General features: G+C 43.4%; 1 protein-coding gene and 1 non-coding gene across 9 annotated transcripts in view; one reads left to right on the top strand and one right to left on the bottom strand.

Moving 5' to 3' along the window:
• The window catches only part of Rad54l2 (RAD54 like 2), a 96,456-nt gene that overhangs the window by 17,998 nt on the left and 57,189 nt on the right, over positions 1 to 21,269 (top strand). For all 8 annotated transcript variants that reach the window (XM_042281588.2, XM_076575456.1, XM_076575457.1 and 5 more), the window contains one exon: positions 15,473 to 15,665. In XM_042281588.2, coding sequence (XP_042137522.1) covers positions 15,527 to 15,665 — 139 coding nt within the window. In that variant the 5' untranslated portion in view covers positions 15,473 to 15,526. The remainder of the gene's footprint in view (positions 1 to 15,472; positions 15,666 to 21,269) is intronic.
• On the bottom strand, positions 16,613 to 16,714 carry LOC121831290 (U6 spliceosomal RNA). Its single transcript, XR_006074657.1, has one exon. It is a non-coding gene; the product is annotated as a U6 spliceosomal RNA (small nuclear RNA).

Below are 21,269 nucleotides of genomic sequence, written 5' to 3'. Positions count from 1 at the left end.
GATGGGCTGTACCCTAGCGCTGAAATTAATCCTTCCTCCCTTAAGTTGCTTTTGTCAGAGTAGTTTATCACAACATTGAGGAAAATAGCTAAGACAGCCATGTTGATGACCCTGCTATCCCATTTTAAGGCAGTCTCATGTAGCCCAGGTTCACTTCTGTTATTATTCCTTAAATGATCTGCAAAAAATGCTTTGTGAAGTATACACAGGCACTGTTTCCTTAAGAGAAACCACCCTGAGTTGTAGCCAGCATCAACAATATATCTATTCAATTGGAAAGTATTACTCTTTCATATTTAAGGTTTCTAGATTTTGTGGCAACCGATGCTCCTCCCTAGGTCATTCTCTCACTTCGCTAATCTGTCATGAGGAATCTGGAGTCTATGTAGACAAAGCATTTCTCTCTCTCTCTCTCTCTCTCTCTCTCTCTCTCTCTCTCTCTCTCTCTCTCTCTCTTTTGGTTTTTTCGAGACAGGGTTTCTCTGTGTAGCTTTGTGCCTTTCCTGGAACTCACTTGGTAGCCCAGGCTGGCCTGGAACTCACAGAGATCCGCCTGGCTCTGCCTCCCAAGTGCTGGGATTAAAGACGTGCACTACCACCGTCCAGCTGCACTTGACTCTTGCTGCTTCTGTTAGCGTCCCTTGTCTCGACATAAAACTTATTTATGTTTTAGATGTCTTGAGTTTAATAACATCGGTTACTTGCACTTGATGACCCTTCGCTTCTTCTCAGGGCTTCAGAGCCAGTCGGTACATTCCAGAACCCCACTTGGTTTCTTTCTTGACTATGGTGAGCCATACAATATGGATTATTCTAGATGTCTCCAATTTTTTTACTTCGCTATAGTTTTTTGAGACAGGGTTCTCTGTGTAGCTTTGGAGCCTGTCCTGGATCTCGCTCTGTAGCCCGGGCTGGCCTCGAACTCACAGAGATCAGCCTGGCTCTGCCTCCCGAGTGCTGGGATCAGAGGCGTGCCCCACCACCACCTGGCTCCCTGTAGTGTTTTATTCAGTCTTTGTAGAATTGGTTTGTCTAGTTTTGTCTGAGAAGAATTCCTGTTTTCTGTTTTTGAGCCCTTTTTAAACTTAACTTTTGGGTAAAACTGTATCCTAGCTATTGTTCCAGAGATGAGCACCCTGAAACAAATTTTACGTGTTTAGTAATTAGACAGCATAGATCTTGGACTGTGTCATACATACAGTTGGAAATAGAATCAGGCTCTCCTTGACTGGAACATTGGTGATAAGAGAGCCCACATACTGGTGTGCACCAAGCTGCCTCATCTGCAGGACTTCCAAATGAGCTGGTACCCAGCTTATCATGTTTTGTATTGTTTTGTTTTTCGAGACAGGGTTTCTTCCTGTAGCCCTGGCTGTCCTGGAACTTGTTCTGTAGATAAGGCTGGCCTCGAACTCACTGAGATCTGCCTGCCTCTGCCTCCCGAGTGCTGGGATTTAAGGCGGGCACCACCACGACCACCTTATAATGGTGTTTTCATGTGTGATGCTGAAGTATGTTTCATATCTCTGGACTTGTGTGTTGTGCTAGGTTGTTGCGTTTTTATTATGTTTCTGGGTTGCAAGGTATGTGAATTCTCACAGTCCAGGGTCGTGGTGTCATTGTCCTTTTTGTAGGGGTGAGGAGAAATAGAGTACTTTGCTTCAGTACAATGGTGTCATTAAACCAGCTTGCTGACACCAGAGAGCTCCTGTGGTAGGGGTATTGCCTTTTCAGTGGCTAAAAGCTGAGGTGTGTGTGGAATCTGAGAGAGGATGATAGGAGCACTGTCTGCCCTGGTTAGAGACCAGGAGAAAAGAAACGTTTTTAAACCTCTCTGGCTGCCTTCTGCCTTTGTCTTTCTAAGATAAGGTCTCATCTAGTCTAGGCAATCTTGAACTCCCTATGTGGCAGCTGAAATTGGTCTTCAACTTCTGACCTTTCTGCCTCAGTTTCTTGGGATTGCAGGTGTGAACCACCATTCTCTCACTTTCCCCAACCACTAATTTTTGAGAGTTTTTTTTTTTTGATTGTTGTAGTTTCAGCGGGCTTTGAGGCCCACTTCCTGCTACAGCCTCCTGAGTGCTCCTATTCCAGATGTGTGCCACCGTTCTTGTGTTGACTTTTTATTCTGTTCTCCATCTTGATCTACTGTCTACATTTCTTCCAGAAACCTTTCTCTTTCCTTTTTTACCCACCGAGTCATCTCACTGTTAATCCCACCAGGTGAGAATAAGACCACTAACCACAATTTTTGAGCCATATTTGAAGCAAGCCTTATTTAGTACTGGCCAGGACAATGGACACTGGCCAGGTCCATACCTGGGATTCCCAGATGGTGGCCAGGAATTACGTTAGTCAGGCGCTTATAAAGGCAAAACCCCCAATATATACTTTCTGCCTTTGTCCAATCAGAGGCAAGCATATATCCTGACATACTTCTTGCCTGTGTATTTCCCACCTACATGTGATCAAGCACATCCTGTGCAGTTGGAGCAAGCAACCTTGGTTACAGAAGTGAAGACAGTTTGTTTTTGAGACAGGGTTTCTCTGTGTAGCCCTAGCTGTCCTAGAACTCACTCTGTAGACCAGGCCGACCTTGAACTCAGAGATTTGCCTGCCTCTGCTTCCCGAGGGCTGGGACTAATGGTGTGAACCCCCACTGATTATTGGGACCTAGCTGTGAATTGCTGGAGGTTGTGTCTTGCTTGACCTTGGCCTTTCTCTGTTTGTACTTTTGCTGTCTTCAAGCCGCCATGAGGTGAACAGTTGTGATTCACCATGTCTTTCCACCATGATGTTTTCATCAAAGGAGCCAGTTGACCTTGAACACCTGATTCTCTTGTCTCTACCCCACATCAAGTGCTGAGATTACAGTTGTGTGCCACCATACTGTCTATGATTATTCTTAGGATGCCTATATTTTATTTACTATAAAAATAGTAAAGTTCAGAAGCTGGGGAGATAGTTCATTTGTTAAAGTGCTTCCTATGCAAGTATGAAGATGTGAATTGAATTCCTTGTTAAAAAGTTGGACGTGGTGGCATTCCCTTGTAGTCTAAGTGCTGGGGAGGTAGAGACAGGTGTATCCTTTGGGCTCTGACTAGTTGACCAGACTTTTCCCTACTGAACCATTTTGCTGGTCGCTATCCCTGGGTTTATGCTGTTAGCTATCACCTTTGACTTAGCTGGGCTGTTCTGTAACCACGAGTCCCAGTAACTCCTCATTCTTGCATGCTGTGGTGAGTAGGAGGGTTGATTAGCTTGTCTTCCCTTTCTTCATTCCTCAGTACCCTTCTAAGTTTTGGATAGATATTTTCATTTTGGCTGCAGTGCTGGGAAATTTATACTTAAGAGATCACAAGAATATTTACTGACTGTCTGCTGACTGAGGACCAGAGATTGTACCTCATTAGCTTTCTTGCTCCAAAGCAACTTGGAGTCTCTGTCTTTAAGATTTGGAAGTTGTGTCAGGCGATGGTGGCACATGCTTTTAATTCCAGCACTCAGGAGGCAGAGTTCAAGGCCAGCCTAGTCTGAAGATCGAGGTCCAGGACAAGCACCAAAACTACACAGAGAAACCCTGTCTCAAAACCAAAACCAAAACCAAAACCAAAACCAAAACCAAAACCAAAACCAAAACCAAAACCAAAACCAAGCAAACAGAAGATTTGGAAGTTGTGTCTAGTGTTTCATTTCTACTCTTGACTTAAAAAAAAATTACATTTCATGTGTGTGTGCACACACACATGTGGAGGTCAGAAGACCACTTAGGAGCTGGTTCTTTTCTACTTAATTTGGGTCTTGAGGGATCAAACTCAGGACTTCAAGCATGGTGGCAGGTGTCTTGACTCACTGAGCCATCTCCCTGACCCTACTCTTCACCCTTCACTCTATTGTCTTTTTTTAAAATATTAATCATATATATGTATGTATGTATGTATGATATCTGAAAGGGTTGCAATGTTTGCCTTTGAGGACGGAAGGTTTACTTTTTTTTTTTTAAATGTGCATTTAATTGCTGCTTTGCCATGGGTGTTAGGTCCCCTGGAACTGGAGTTACAGACAGTTGTGAACTGCTATATGGTTGCTGGGAATGGAACCCTGGTCCTCTGGAAGAGTAGTCAGTGCTCTTAAGTGCTGAGCCATCTCTCCAGTCCCTCAATTCTATTGTCTAATATATAATAGTTGCTAATTGTTATAGGTTGATATAGTGAACACTAATAAGAAGTCTGGGATTTAATTACATGGTATCAATTCACCCTGTAGCTTCAGGGTACTCTTTTTGTGTTGCTGCTGTTTTGCTTGAGACATAGTCTCTCTGTGTAGCTTAGGCTTTTCATCCTCCTGCCTCAGCCTCCCACATGCTATAATTACAGGCATGTGCCACCATTCACTTCTAGATGTTACTATGGTAGGCTGGGAGTTGAATCTAGGGCTTCGAAGCACACACATTTTGTCAAGGAACTACACCTGGTTTTGTTTTGTTTTTAAAGACAGGGTCTTGTTATGTAGTCTAGGCTGGACTTAAACTTGATCCTCCCTAAGTGCTCGGATTGCAGCTGTGTGCCACGGTGCCTGCTAGATGGTGCTTTAAACGGCACAGGATGAATGTGTATCCTTGGGCACCTCGGGACCAGATGAGAGTGTGAGTATATTTAGGCAGGTGTTTAGTTTAAGAGGGGAGAGAGTAAATTTTAAATCCCCCAGTGAGGCAGTAGAATTGTTTTTCATTTTTCTATTAAGGGTATGGTTTTATATTATGATTAGATGTGATTTGATATTTATTAAAATGATGCTGTCTGTTTTAGTGGCCCCAGATGACATTTTTGTTGATTCTTTCTGCTTTGGAGACAGATTCTTTGCTTCTTGTTCTACAAGCATGTGTCTGTACCTACCTCCCAGTGCCTGGCACAATGTCTTTATACAAAAAGGACTTAGGCGTTGGACTGAATAAATTGTTAGCCAGCCACTTAACCCTTCATCCTTTTTTAAATCTTTCTTTCTTTCTTTTTTTTATTTTTTATTTTTCAAGACAAGGTTTTTCTGTCTAGCTTTGGACCCTGTCTTGAAACTCTCTCTGTAGATCAGGCTGGCTTTGAACTCACAGAGATCTGCCTGCTTCTACCTCCTGAGTGCTGGGATTAAAGGCGTGGGCCACCACCTCCTGGATCTTCCTTTTTTTTTTTTTTTTGTCTTTTTGTGTGTATGTGTTACATGTGTTTATAGGTGTTAATGTGTATGGGGTTGTCAGTGTGTGTGATGGAAGTAGACATTGGGTATTTCCCTCAATTAATTGATGTCGTGTCCCGTGTCGTCGTCGTCGTCGTCCTCCCCCCCCACCCCCAGGGCTTCTCTGTGTAGCTTTGGTGCCTGTCCTGATCTCGCTCTGTAGACCAGACTGGCCTGGAACTCACAGAGATCCACCTGCCTCTGCCTCCCGAGTGCTGGGATTAAAGGCGTGTGCTACCACCTCCCAGCCCCAGTCAACTACTTTTTGATCTTAGTTGTTGACATAGTTTCTCAATGAAACTGGAGCCTGACAATTTGCCTAGATTGGCTGCAGAGCAATTTCTAGAGAGTCTCCTGTCTCCACCTCCCCAGCGCTGGGTTACAGGTGTGTGCTACTGCACCTGGCTTTTTATGTGGGTGCTAGTGATCAAACTTAAGTCTTCGGTGCTTGTGTGACAAGTACTTCACTGACTGATCTGCTGCAGTTCCCCCCTTTTTGAAATTTAGTGTTTGACAACTTTACACATCTATATAAAGTATTTTGATCATATTCACCCCCGCATGCCCTCTCTTCTCCCCCCCCTTCCCCCCTCCCCCATTCCTAACAACTCTCCCTCCTATTTCATAGTTTTTGTTTTCTTTCATTTTGTGATCCACTGGGTTTAGGGTTACTTACATGAGCATTGGTTAGGGGCTATTTACCAGAGCATGGACAACTCACTGGTGGTTATACCACTGAAGAAAATGACCACCCCCCCAACAACCATTAACTACCTGCCAAAAGCTCCCCAGGGAGGGTGGGGCCTCAGGTGCCCCTTCCTTATTTGTGATGGAAGCTGACAGGCCCCGTCTTGTGTAGGTGGCCACAGGTGAGTTCACGAGTGCATCGTCAGGGCATTTCCAGAAGACAAGCCTCTCACAGCTCTCCTCTCCAGCTCAGATTAGCTGTTTCCTCTTCTAGATCCCCTGAGCCTTGGAGAGGGTGACAGAGAGAACCTTATTTAGGGCTGAGCATTCGACAGCCACTTTTTCAAGTTGACCAGGTGTTGGCCTCTGTATTAACTGATGCCCACTGCAAAGCCTGAGAGCAGCACTTTTTTTATGGACATAAATATAAATATTTAGAAGGCAGTTTTACATGTCTGTTTAGCAAAACAACAGTAGTAGATTACCCCTACAACTTCTCTAGCTGGTTTTTTTTTTTTTTTTGGTGGTGGTGGTTGTTATTTTTTCAGGGGAGGGATTCAATCATTAGATTTTTGACAGGTTTACAGTTAGTACCAAGCTTTTTAGTTTTTAATTTTTTGAGACAGATTTCATGTAGCATAGGCTGGACCTGGGCTCTCTGGTGCTGAAGATGACCTGCAGGTGTATGCTGCTGCCCCCTGTTTTTGTGGTGCTGAGACTGAACCCAGAGCCTTGTATGTGCTAGGCCGGCATCTTGTCCACTCAGCCCATTTCCAGCCCCAGCTGTCAGATACCCGTTTCTTAAAAATACTTTCTCAAAATATTTTATTTCAACTTTTGCTCCTTGTTCTTACGACTGTCTTTTGTGACTATTCCGAACTTTATTCTCTTGACCCAATTCTCTACCTGAAGACAGGTGGGAATCACATGGCATGCTATGTGGCTACATGCAAAAACTATGTTTTTATCTTTGGTAAACCTCTCTCTCTCTCTCTCTCTCTCTCTCTCTCTCTCTCTCTCTCTCTCTCTCTCTCTCTCTCTCTGAAATAGGGGGCTCTGACTATCTTGGAACTATGTAGACCAAGCTGGCCCCAAGCCACAAAGATCCACCTACCTCTGCCACCTGAGTGCTGGGATTAAAGGTGTGCGCCACAACACCTGGCAATGAATGGCTCTTTAAAAAAAATTTTTTTCTAAAGCTCACATTATTCATTCATTCATTCATTCATTCATTCATTCATTCATACACAAGAGTGTGTGTGTGCCCTCTAGTGAAGGTTGGAAGACAACTTGTGGGATCTAGTTACTCTTTCTGTGATGTGACTCTCCGGAATCAAAGTCAGGCTGTGGGGCGAGCAGCTTGTGCCTTTATCCACTGAGCTGTCTCACCAGACCTATGGTCTGTCTCCAGACTGAGTCTGCAGCTCCTTTTTCTTCTTAAATTTACAGAGCAGGTTTTGTTCATCCTGCAATACTGTTCCTCAGAGAAGTTACAGGATCAGTGTGAAAGAGTAGCCTTTCTTCTTCGTTATGTTAGCGTTAGGCAAAGTCTCCATTTTCTTTCAGATATTTTGTGCATCGTCCATATCACTGGTTTCTTCAGTATTTATGTCTATTATAAGGCCAGAGATAGGCGTACAGGTCAGGTTTATGTAATTTTGGTTGTATGTCGTTGGGGTGGGCATTAAAGAGGGAGAAGAGAGAACGGTTTAATGAATGTGAATGAGAGAGCACATGAGAGCATGGATTAGAATAAACTTTGGCCATAAAATAATAGTGGCATGTGTAATCTAGGTAAATTACATAAGTCTCCTAGAAGACTCCTCAGATCTGGGCCACATCTATACAGAGACAGAGGAAGCTGATAAATCCAATTTCTGTCTGCTTGTGGGATGCCACTTATTTATGTTGGTGATCATGCCTAGAGCCTTTCAGAGACAGCCCAAGTGAGACTCCTGTCTAATTCCTGCTGGGCTCAGGGGAAGAGAAGTAGACCCATCTCTTAGCCAGAGGATAGCTGCCCATGTACAGGGACACTAGGAGACTTAATTAACCTTCTTAACCCCAGTCACGAAAGTCTGAAAGGAAAGGAAGTGCTTGCGATTGTTACACTAACAATGGAGCCTAGGTAATGTTTCAGATCTGTACTTCTAAATAAGATGTATTTATGCTTGTTAGACTGTTTAAACCTTTGAAAAACTAGGAACAGAAAAGTATTTCTTTCCTTGCTGCCTTTATTTTCCAATTTTTATTAATTTATTTTTGAGTCAGGATCTTGCTGGTCTGGAACTTCCTGACTAGCGTAAACTAGCATTAGAGTAGCAGTTCACTGATCTACAGGGGTGAGTCACGGTGTTCAATTTCTTGGAGAAATTGTTTTGCCTGTGGTGGTATACACAATAATTTTAGCACTTGGGGCACTGAGGCAGGAGGATTGCTAGTTTGAAATCAGCCAGGGCTACATAGTGAGAAACAGCCTCAAAAGTGGGGGGCAGTTTGTTTACTACTAAATACTCCCATCTCTTGTTTCCTAAGGTTTGTTTCTTCATCTTGGTTTTTCCTGAGACAGGATTTCTCTGTGTAGACCAGGCTGGCCTTGAACTCAAAGATCCACCAGCTTCTGCCTCCTGAGTGCTGGGATTAAGGTGTGAGAACCACCACCAGCTTTAAGATCATTGTTTTATATAACCACAGTTCAATTTTCAAAAGTCAGAAAGTTTAATATTGATATAATGCTGTTAACTAACTCAGTTTTTGCTCAATTGTATTAGTTTTCCCCATACTGATGTTTAAAAAAATTTGTGTGCGTGCGTGCGTGCGTGTTTTTGTGTGTGTATGTGTGTGTGTACATGCCATAACACAGCTGTAGAAGTCAGAAAACAACTTCTGAGAGTTGGTTCTCCTGCCTTGTTGAGGCAGGGTTGCTCATTGTCTTCTGTAGCCTGACTGGCCCCAAGCTTCTAGGTGATTCTCCCATCTGCTCTTCCATCTCTCTGAGGAGTGCTGGGATTACAGATGTGCACCACCACGTCGGACTTCTTTATTTATGGCTTGTAGGGATGGAACTCAGGTGTAAGGCTTGAGCAACAAGTGCTTCTACCCACTGAGCCATCTCAACAGCCTCCATATTGACTTTTTATAACTGTTCTTTCTTCTAGGTCCAATGTCTAACCCAAGATTCTATACTGCATTCGTTTTCTCTAATAGTTCTTGAGGGAGTCTTTGCCATACATGGAGATGTGTTTGCAGTTAGTCTCTGGGCCCTTGTCTTTCTCAATACTCATTCTGATCTTGACTTTCTCTTAACGTATTAGGAAGAAAAGGTCCCACTGCTTTGGGAGGAAAGGGCTTGTGTTTGAACAGAACTTGCTCCTTTAATCCCAGCACTTAGGAGTCTGGAGGCTGAAATAGGAGGATTGCTGTAAGTTTAAGGCTAGCATGGGGTACATAGTGAATTTTAGGCTATGCTGGGTTACAGAGTGATGCCCTGTCTTAAAAGCAAAGCAAATAAAGGAAAAATATGGGATAGATATCAACTAGGGAAACAAGAATTTAATAGTGTATAACAAATTAGCTGGCGTGGCAGTACATGTCTGTATTCCCAGCACTGAGGAGGTAGGGGCAAGAGAATCAGGAGTTCAAGGCCATCCTCAGTTATATAGTGGAACTAAGATCAGCCTGGGCTACTTGAAACTCTGTGTCACAATAAAAAGTATTAACAGAAACAACTTGTATACTATATAGATGTAGTGATTTAAAAATAATTATTTTGGGCAGGGAGGTTGGTGGTTGCATGGTGGCACATGGCTTTATCCCAGAACTTTGAAGGCAGAGCAGGCAGATCTCTGTGAGTTTCAACCTGGTCTACAAAGTGAGTTTCAGAACAGCCAGGGCAATACAGTGAGATAGTTTTAAAAAAAATTACAAAACTGGGTGGTGGTGGTGGCGGCGGCGGCGGCGGCGGCGGCGGCGGCGGCGGCGACACATGCCTTTTAACCCTAGCACTTGGGAAGCAGAGGCAGGAGGATTTCTGTGATTTCAAGGCCAGCCTGGTCTACAGAGTGAGTTCCAGGACAGCTGGAGCTACATCATGAGACCATGTTTGAAAAAAAAAAAATTATGGAGGTGCTGGAAAGATGGAAAGTTGTTAGAGCGCTTGCTGTTCTTGTAGAGGAACCGAGTTTAGTTCCCAGTACTCATATAGCAGCTCACAAACATCTGTGATTCCAGTTCCAGGGCATCTGACACCCTCTTCTGGCTTCTTCTGTAGCCAACACTTGAATAGTGCACAGGGACATGCAGGCACTCACATATATGCATACAATGAATTTTTTAAATTAATGGTTTATGTGATTAGCATCAATTCAGAAATCAATGCTTTTTTTTTTTTTTTTTTTTTTTTTTAATAAATTTTATGTGATTAGTGTTTTTGCCATGGGAAGTTTTGGATCCCCTGAAACTGGAGTTACAGACATTTGTGAGCTGCATACATGTGGGTGCTGGAACTTGAACCTGTGTCCTCTGGAAGAGCAGCCAGTGCTCTTAACTGCTGAGCCGTTTCCCTGGCTCCCAGAAATCAATGATTTTCATTTATATTACTGAATGATTCATATAGACTCCCTGCCGCAGTCCTTTTTTAGATTTATTTTATTTTATTTTATTTTATTTTATTTTATTTTATTTTATTTTATTTTATTTTATGGGTATGATTATTTGGCTTTAACTGGCCTGGAGCTCACTATGTAGACCGGACTGACTTGAACTGAGAAACCCACCAACCTCTGCCTCCAGAGCGCTAGAACGCAAGGTGTGCGTCACCACACCCGCTGTGTGGGAAAATTTCAGTCTAGGTTTATATCATATCTTCATATCTTCTCAACCCCTGTTGTTAGGGGTCACCATTGCCCACACACACACACACACACACACACACACACACACACACACACACACACACACACCGCTTTTCCCTGTGGCATAATTCGGTGGAGAATGAAATGCGTCTTTGACTGGTTTCTTTTAGTGGCTTTCCAGAGTTTTATACTACTGTTCATTCAAGAATGCTTCCAACCCATAAATAACTGTTTAAGTGAAAAATTTCTTTTCAAAAACAATGAGTATAATCGTTTTACACATTTGAAAGTGTCTGGATAAACAGAGACAGCTGAATTCCTAGCTCTTCTGTATGTAAATGCTTTGTTGTTGACATTTTGCCTCGTTGAAGTGTGGCCTCCATAGAAACAAACTTAGAGAGGGAGGAGTCTTTTAATGGACTTTTCAGATAATTGTGCTATTCTTTGATACTTTGCCACAATTCTGACAAGCAGTGGTTTCTTAAAAGTTAGCTGCAGTATGGAATTTGAAAGAATGTCAAGGAACTTTCTGTGTTATTATGTAAAAATCCATTGGTATCTTTTGCACTTTGACTTTGTAAACTGTGCATGATTTTGACCTTGTGGCTGACTCAAAGGGGACTCAAGCACCTCTTCGCCACCCTTCAGGAACTGCTGTTTTGTATCAGGAAGAGATCTTGAAAACTGACTTAGGTCTGCCTCTCTCCTGGGCTGGAATAAGAAAGGTGGTTGAAACGAAAGGAGAACCGACTTCCCTGAGGTCATGGAGCTGGCTACCTTCAGAGCTGTGGCTCCGGGAGTCCACAGTTCTCCACTGCCTTTTGTAAATAACGTCTGTGTTTCTGCTGCGTGTGGTGCCAGTTCCCTGGGTGCTGCTCCTCAGACAGCATTGCCTCCAGAGAGTTAGTTGTCTCCGCGGCCCACTACTGGGAGTCTTAAATGTGCTTATTTACTCTTCTTTCTTTTGTCGCCGCCGTAAGTCCCGGATTGCCAAAAGTCTCATTCTGTTTCCAAGTCAACGTTTCAGGTGCATCAGTTCAGCTTTGTGGCTGCCTAGATTGTGTCATGGTGTGCTTTTAAGTGACTGACATTCACTCAAGGCATTTAAGCTTGTAGGAGTTTGAATACACGTTGGGAGTGGTCAGAGCAGTGTCATTATTCTGTATGGAGAGGTTTTGCAGTAACTTTAGTGATCTCTAGTGGGCTTCTGCTAGTGGGTTTCTAGACTGGACAGATTACATGCATTAAACTCTTTTCTTGTCTTTGAATTATATAAATTCTTTTACTAGTGGGTTTTGTTACAGGGTATTGCTCAATGCTGTAGACTGAGTGTTTTCATGTTCCCTTGTAAGTTATTAAATCCAGGGTTATGTTTATATTTTGTATGTGTGTGTATTTGTGTGTATGTGTATGTAGTATTTATATTTTTAATGAAGTCAGATGTACTTGTTATGGAATTGCTCTGATGTCATTTGGGAAAATTTAATACTATTCAAAACTCTCCAGAGTTAATGAAGTCATGCAATGAAAAAGATGCTCTTCCTAACCCAGGGTTTTGTTGTGTATCCTAGGCTGGTCTCCAATTAGCAATTTTTCTGCCTCTTCTTCCTAAGTTCTAGTATTACTGCTGTTCCATATCTAGTAGAAAGATTTTTTTCACTTAAAGACAGGATCATATGCTACCCTTACTGTCCATCTTTGAAATTGCATGGACTACTCCAGTGCTGGTGTGTGCACCTTTATTTAGTTCTTTGATTTCAACATGGGCTTTCTAAGAATGCTCTGCTTTGTGAACAAAGGCCACAAATCATGCACATTTGTGTGTGTGTGTGTGTGTGTGTGTGTGTGTGTGTGTGTGTGTATGCGCACATGCATGGCACATAGGCCAAGGAACAACGCTGGGTTTGTTTCTCAAGTATCATCCACATTTTTTTGAGGCAGTGTCTCTCACTGGAATGAAACTCATTCATCAAGCCGGCTAGGCAGGCTAGAGAGTCCCAGGGATTTATCATCTGTTTTAGCCTCCCCAGCACTGAGATTACAAATGTGTACCACGATGCTTGGCTTTGTTGGCTGTTGGTTAGTTTAAAATCAAGTGTTCTGGGAATCAAACTCGGGTCCCTGTGCTTACAAGACAAACACTCTTACTGACTGAGCTTTCTCTCAGTTCCCTGTTTGTGACCTTTTTGAAAATCAGTAGTAGTGCCTCTTAAGTAGTTGGTGTGGTTCTAAAGAGCTGGGAATAATGTTCATTATGTCATCTCTAGAAAAAATTTAGTGACCTATGGAAGAATGGGTAAAAGAAAAACTTGACATTCTCTGAGAATTCAGTCACTTTCTGTTCTGCTACTCATCTGATGGTCTGGCTACCATTTTTAATTTTAAAAGAGCCACACATAATAATTGTACATATTTATAGGTAATATAATCTGATACATTTATACAATGTCAAGAAGTTAGCTTTTCTCTTTCTTCAAAAATTATCCGTTATTGTATTGGGAGCCTTTAAAATCCCTTTTTCCATGTTTTAGAAATAATCTATGCTGAATTGTGCACGTTACCCTGCTGAGCTGTGATGCTTGTTATCCGTCTTTCCTCTGTGCTCCTCTCCCTGGGCTCTGTTCCAGGTGGCCTGTCTCCTTGCTGTTACACTGTTGTCCTGCTGGTGAGGGTGAGGACGGCAATGACAGTGGGAACGCTGCCTCTTACCGTGGAACCTTTGCTGCTCTGGAACTTGCTGTGTAGACCAGGCTGGACTCAAATGTGCGGTGATCCTCCTGTCTCTGCCAGGATTGCAGGCAGGTGCCACCATGGCTGGCAGTCTCCTGTTTGAGACTGTTCTAAGGAGGGGCTGCATTGGTGTCTCATGTCCAGTAGCGTATGTAGTAGTTGGGTATTGCTTCTGCCAGGACCTCGAGGGCTGAGGCTGTGGTGTTTGTTTTGGTTGTTTATTATTTAGACAGTGTCTCTATATGTAGTTCAGGCTGTCCTGGAACTCACAGAGGTCCACCTGCCTTTGCTTGAGTGCTGGGTTTAAAGGTCTGGGCTACCGTACCCAGCCTTTTCTTTTTCTTTTTTCTTTTGCCTGAGGTTTTGAAACAGGTTGTTAACTGAGGGTGTAGAAGCCTGTTCCTTGTTACTGTGATTGTTACTCCAGTATTACAAGCCTGATTTCCTAGGAAAAGTACTTACTCACTAGAAACTTTCTCTAAAGCCAGTTGTGATGGTTTTTACCTATAATCTTTGGACTTGGGAGGTGAAGACATGAGGATATGGAGTTCGAGGATAGCTTTGGCTACAATGCCAATTGAAGGCCAGTCTGAGCTACCTGAGACTCTGTCTCAAAAACCATTCCCCACCCCAAACAAAAAAGGAGGAGGAGCCGGGCAGTGGTGGAACACGCCTTTAATCCCAGCACTCAAGAGGCGGAGGCAGGTGGATCTCTGTGAGTTCAAAACCAGCCTGGTCCAGGACAACCAGGACTACACAGAGAAACCCTGTCTCGAAAAACAAAGCAAAATAAAAGGAGGAGGAGGAGGAGGATGCGGAGGAGGAGGAGGAAGAGGAAAGAGATGCCCTCTATAATTAACAATAAAGTTACGGAGACCGGGAAGGGATGAAGAAGGAGATGGGGGAGAAGAAAGGAATAGATAGTTCTGCTGCATGATATATGTGATATAGCAGATTGACAAGTGAGGCAGGGGATATGGACAGAGGAATACTCACAGTATAAAGATAGTTCTCATTTACACATCTGTTCTGGAGGTTTACTGTGGGGTCAGGGGGTAGCCTGTATGGACCCTTCAGTTGAGGTCCAAGCGGTTAGTATGGCTAATGGAATTGAGAAGAGAAGTGTGGTTTCAGAAGTTGAGGACACTTTGCAAAGCTTTTTGAAAGATGTGGTTGGAACTAGGCCAAGAGGTAGAGAAGAGCCTAAAAGCAGACATGGCCCCTGAGACCTACACATGAGGCTTCCTGCAAGCTTGAGCAGAGTGACGGATGGTATAGTAAACAGTCAACTTCTCACTAGGTCCAGACCTTGAGTCCGTTGATTGGAGAGTGAACTGTCGGGTGGTATCCTATGGCCGGACCCTGCCCTATTCCACACAAGGCCCATTCCTTATTCTCTAAGTATATATACCCAGTTCCCCTGACTCAGGGCTTGGCCTCTGATGCTCACTCTGCCTGAAATACACTCCTGCATGGCTTCGCTGAGTCCTTTTAGTCTCTGCTTAGTGAGAACTCCCTTGACACCCCAGTGTAAAGTAGCAGCTCCCCCTGGCACACACCAGCCCCGCACACTCCCTGTATTCTTTTTCCTCCTGCTCTACCTAGAATAGTGCCTGGGGTTATAAATAAGTGTATGTGTATGTGTAGACATGCAGGTGTGGGCACAGGAGATGGTTTTCAGGAAACTGGAAGGAGGAAAAGGAAAGCGTGAACAAGGGAATTCTAAGCCATTCAGTTTTTATTTTGTGGCAGTTACTTCCTGGTCAAAGCAGCCCTTGAAACGCCTGAACTGGGCAAAGTCAGCAAACGTGTCATGGTAGTCTACTCATATAGGAGACCGAGGTTCAGATTTGGTTAGTGTGCCTTGCTTTCAAAAGCTCAGGCGAACTCACCTTCAGTATCTTTTTCTTGGGAAGACTGGCACTAAGTCAAGCCTTGGTGATTCTGACTGATGCCTCTTACTGTCCTCTTAGGACCCCTATAGTGGACCATGAGTCGGTAATGCCCACTGAGGACTTCTGGGAGCCATGTCAGACGAATCCGCCTCAGGGAGCGATCCAGACCTGGACCCGGACGTGGAGCTGGAGGATGCGGAAGAGGAGGAGGAGGAGGAGGAGGTGGCAGTGGAGGAGCATGACAGGGATGACGAGGAAGACCTGCTGGATGGTAAGTGCCTCTACTGATAACCGAGATTGCCTTCTCCTCCTTTCTGTGGAACTTTTACTGGGAGAATGTGGTATTTCTAGTTGTATTTTTTTCGGGGGAGAGATTGGGAGCTATTGAGACAGGGTCTTGTGCTGTATAGCTGAGGATGGCCTGGAACACACTGTAAGCCAGGGTAACCATCAGTTTACTGTAATCTTCTTGCCTCAGCCTTCCAAGTGCTGAGACTGTAGGCATATGCCATTATACCTAGGTTCTAGTTGGATTTATTGGACCACCTGAAGTGAGAAGACATGGCAGAGAACCCAGCCACAGAACTTCTGTGCTCATTCTCAGGAAATGGATGGTTGTTCTTCCAAGTAAACCTTGGTTAGTGGTGGAAAGGTGAGAACTTAGCCCGTCTTTGACAGAAAGGTAGGATGTTAGATGCTGCTGATGAGTGTAGTGCATACATACACATTGTCTTCCCTTCCAGCTTCGTGGAATATTGCTAGGCGCTCTCTCTCTCTCTCTCTCTCTCTCTCTCTCTCTCTCTCTCTCTCTCTCTCTCTCTCTCTCTCTCCCTCCCTCCCTCCCTCCCTCCCTCCCTCCCTCCCTCCCTCTCCCCCTCTCCCCCCTCCCTCCTCCCCTACCCCTTCTGTCTCCTACACACACACACTCCTCCCTTTCCTCCTTCCTTTTGAGGCAAGGTCTCTATGAATTTCAGTCTGGTCTTAAACTTGACATCATCCCGCTTCAGCTTCTTAGGGACTGGATTATAGGTATGTTCCACCATACCTGACTTTACTATGGCATTTTATACATTAGCTTGAGTATCTGTGGTTTCTGTTATCTGCAGGAGGTCTTGGAACCAACTTCCCAAAGATACCAAGTTTTTACTAAAAATTACATGCCCCTGAAGATGGGATGGTTATTTATTTAGATGTGGCAAGAATTTTACTGATTTGTTTAAGAACGGTGTAATTTTTTTTCTGTGTCATCCTTGTGCAGGGGCCATGCTAATCTTCTCTGTATCGTTCCAATTTTACTATATGTGCTGCCGAAGCAAGCACAAGAATGGTGTAATTTTAATGTTGAGGTTTTTCCTTTTTTCTTTCTCTGTTTTTGTTGTGCCAGGGTGGAACCCAGGTCTGGTACTCTCTAGGCAGTGCTTTACCACCAGCCAGTGTCCTAATCCTACCTTTTTTTTGGGGGGCGGGGGGTTGCATTAAAAAAAAAATTATTTTGGGCTAGGCATAGAGATGCATACCTTTAATCTCTATACTCTAGAGGCAGAGGCCCAAGGCAGGGCAGCCTGGTCTCTGTAGCAACTTCCAGGTCAGCCAGAGCTACATAGTCAGACCTTGTCTTAGACAGACAGATTGACATATACACACACACCTTCTATGGCTACAGTTCCATTCACTTTCATGCAAATAATTTTATTTTAATTTTAGGCTTCATTATGTATACACACCATATTTTCTATATCCACTCAATGGGCATCTAGACTGAAAAATATGGAATATCATGCTAATCCTCTATCATATAGATTTCAGTATATATACTGCCAAAGTGAACACTTCGTTTTTTTGAGATAGACTTGCTATGTGATACTCAGATTGGCCCTGAACTTGCTATGGACAGGCAGCCTAGAATTTACTTCTACTTCTACCAGCTGAATGCGAGGGTTATAGGAGTGAACCACCATACCCAAATAGTTGGATTTTTTTTTTTTTTGCGGTGGTGGGGGGGTATTAATTGAACTTTTAAAGCTAGAATTTACTTATTTGTTTGTTTATTTATTTTCCTATTTATTTATTTGTTTGTTTGTTTGTTTTTTCGGGACGGGGTTTCTCTGTGTAGTTTTGGTGCCTGTTCTGGATCTCGCTCTGTAGACCAGGCTGGCCTTGAACTCGCCTGGCTCTGCCTCCCAAGTGCTGGGATTAAAGGCGTGCGCCACCACTGCCCGGCAAAATTATTTATTTCTATCACTTATAAAGTTCAAAATGATATAAAATGTTCTGTTAGATACTATCTTCTTTTTCTTGTTCAACTAGGGTATCTTGACTTTTTTAAGTTTGACTCAAGACTATTTTGTGTTTCATTACAGTGTCAGAGCTATATGTACCTTCCTGGACTTTTCCTAGAAATAGATACTTGTGTTAGTTGTTATAACTTACTATTTTAACTCTTTTTGAAAAAAAAATTGGTTTGATTTGATTTGGTGTGTGAGTCTGTGTGTGGGGTTGTGCATGTGTGTATATGCATGGAGGTGTCTCTCTCATTTGTGCGCACATGGAGGCCAGGGATTAATATTGGATGTCTTCCTTTATTTCTCTCTACCTATTTTCCTTCCCTGTATCACCTTGGCCCTGTTGGGGTAAAGGTGTGTGCCAGCATGCTTGACTCTACCTTGTATTTTGAGACAAGAGTCTCTCACTGAACCTGGAAGCAAATGATTGGCTAGACTGGCTGGCTAGTGAGCCCTTAGGATCCTCATGTCTCCACCTCTCACCACTGGTATTACAGATGTGTACAGCCACATCTGGCTTTTGGAGGGGGATGGTTAGGAGGTAAAACTAGGGCTAGGGAGATGGCTCGGTGAGTTAACTACTTCTTGTGTGAGTATGAGGACCCGAGTGCAGATCCCCGGCACTCATAACAGTCGGGGCTGGTAAGATGGCACCGAGGGGGTAAAGGTGTTTGCCGTTAAGCTTGACCACTTGAATCGACTCCCCATGACCCACAGAGTGGAAGAAGAAAACGGACTCCCACAAGTTGTCCTTTGACCTCCACATGCATACTGTGGCATGTGCATGTACATAGAGACACAATAAATAAAATGTAATTTTAAAAATTAAGAAAATAAAATTAGGAATGTCTAGGAGAATCTAGTCTTAGTTGGTATGTAACATGGTATACCCTGTGATGATTTTGCTATATTTTATGATGTATAAAGACATTTTTGGTTGTCATGGCCCACTGGGTGTGTAGGTTAGGGTGCTACTTGGCATCTTGTTGGTAGCGACCAGGAATGCTGCTAAACATCTTAAGGTACTTAGAACAGCTCCCATGCCCACCCCAACTCAACCATTGTCTGGCCCAGCTGTCAGTGGTACTCAGATTTAGGAATCCTCCCAAGAAGGAGGAGACTGTTACGTCAGCCCTTATAGTTGAAGTGTCTATCTATTTGATGATAATAATAGCTTACTTTCATATTGTCTTTTGGCGTTGGTGATCTTCACTGTTGTGTTTGTTTTCTTTGTAATCTTTTTCCATTATTGGGTTTATTTTGGCTTTCATGCAAACTTTTTTGTTTGTTTGTTTTGGTTTTCAAGACAGGGTTTCTCTCTGTACCAGCCCTGGCCATCCTGGAACTCTCTTTGTATATCAGGCTGGCCTCAAACTCACAGAGACCTACCTGCCTCTGCCTCTGCCTCTGCTTCTGCCTCTGCCTCCCGAGTGCTGGTATTAAAGGTGTGGCCACTGCTTAGCTTTTTTTTTTAATGGTGCTAGGGATGAAATCCAAGGCTTCGTGAATACTGGTAAATATTCTACCACTGAGTTTCATCCCTAGTCATTAAATTTCTGTGGATAGTCTGCCTCTGAGACAGGCCTCTTCTGCGACAGAGAGCTGGCCTCAAATTCATTATGTCAGGCTGGCCTTGAATTACAGTGAACCTTCTCTTTCAGCCTTCTGAGTGTCTGCATTATAGACATGTACCATCTCACTCAGATTTCTTCTTTCAAAAAACCTGTGTGTGTATGTGTGTACGCGCACTTGTGTGCCTGTGTGTTGCCCTGTGGGTGCATGTAGAACCATAAGTGGACATGGATGCCTTTCCTCAGTTGCTTCTTCACATTATTATTATTATTATTATTATTATTATTATTATTATTATTATTATTATTATTTTAAAGCTCCTGAAGTTGTCATCATTTTGGGTAGATCAGTGAGCTCCTGGCATCTGTCTGACTCTGCATTCTCCTAGAAGTGGAGTCACAGAGGCACAATTGCCTGGAGAGATGGCTTAGTGGTTAAGGCTGCTTTTTCAGAGGACCTGAGTTTGGTTCTCAGCACTCCCATGGCAGCTCACAACTATCTGTAATTCCAGTTCCTGTGGAATCTTTCACCTTCTCCTGGCTTCTGTGGGTACTGCATGCAAGCGGTATACACACACACATACACACACACACACACACACACACACACACACACACACAAAATAAAATGAAAAAAATCAGAATTCCTATATATTTTAAATATATCTTTAATTCCAGCACTCGGGAGGCAGAGGCAGGATGATCTGAATTGAAGGCTAGCCAGGGCTACATTGTGAAACCCCGTCTCTAAAAAATAAAAGGATGCATGTCTTCAAATTTTGCATCAGGGCTTGTGTGCTTTTTATGTTGCCCTATGATATTTAGTATTTTTTTAGGATCCACTTAGCAGAAAAATTTGAGAGGCCTTGGATGCATCTTTTTAGAATATTTATTCTCTTGAGTGTTTTTTTTGGGGGGAGTTGGGGTGCTAGATGTTGAACTCAGGGCAAGTAGTAAGCTGTATCTTCAGCCTTTCATTTTATTCTTATGTATTTTACATGGCATGTCGAGATGCTGGAGTTCTGTAACTGAACCTAGATACATAATGCTTAGGCCCTTCTAGAAGCTGCCGCATAGCCAAAAAAGCCACTTTGGCCAGAGACTGAAGAAGCACTTTACCTTAGACTACTGAGTAGGGAAAGCTGGTCTCCTCAGCCTCTGGGTTTCTGACCCTCTTCAGGGAGTTTGCATTTTGCTTTTCCTATGGCTCCCTTCTGTTTGTTCTCTTTGAAATTTGAAGTATCAAGTATGAAGTGTTCTAGGCAGAGAATCAAGGAAAGGCCTCAGGAATGAATTTGATTGAGAATCAGTAACAAAGAGACCTTTGTGGTTGGAGTAGAGTGAGACAGTTACACATCAGAGGACAAAATAGTCTGGAATAAGATAGGCAAGGTGTTCCAGTTTGCTTTTCTGTTGCCGTGATAAAATACCATGACCAAACACAACCAAAAGGGCAGACAAGGGTTTATTTGGCTGACACTTCCGAGTCGCCGTTCATCACTGAGGGAGTCAGGTAGGCGCTGATGGAGGATGGAGGAACGCTGGTTTTCTCCCAGGCTTGTGTTTGCACTTTCCTTATACAGCCCAGGTGCACCTGCCTAGGGATGGCCACTTATATTAGTTAGTAATCAAGAAAATGTTCCAGCCAGGTGGTGGTGGCGCAGCCTTTAATCCCAGCACTTAGGAGGCAGAGGCAGGAGGATTTCTGTGAGTTTGAAGCCAGCCTGGTCTACAAAGCGAGTTCCAGGACAGCCAGTGCTACACAGAGAAACCCTGTCTTGAAAAACCAAAAAAGAAATAAATAAAAGAAAACAAAAGAAAAAGAAAATGTCCTGCAGACAGGTCCACAGCCCAGTCTAATGGAGGCAGTTCCTCAACTGAGGTTCTCTCTTCTTAGGTGTATCAAGTTGGCAGCTAAGATTAGCCATCACACAGGAGCTAGAATCCTGAGTTAATTAATTTTACCCTCCGCCCCCGTGTGTGTGTGTGTGTGTGTGTGTGTGTGTGTGTGTGTGTGTGTGT

Source organism: Peromyscus maniculatus, chromosome 7, assembly GCF_049852395.1.
Source record: "Peromyscus maniculatus bairdii isolate BWxNUB_F1_BW_parent chromosome 7, HU_Pman_BW_mat_3.1, whole genome shotgun sequence".
NCBI classification, from domain to species: Eukaryota; Metazoa; Chordata; class Mammalia; order Rodentia; family Cricetidae; genus Peromyscus; species Peromyscus maniculatus.
The sequence above is the reverse complement of the archived record's forward strand: the minus strand, read 5'-3'. Positions and strand labels throughout refer to the sequence as shown.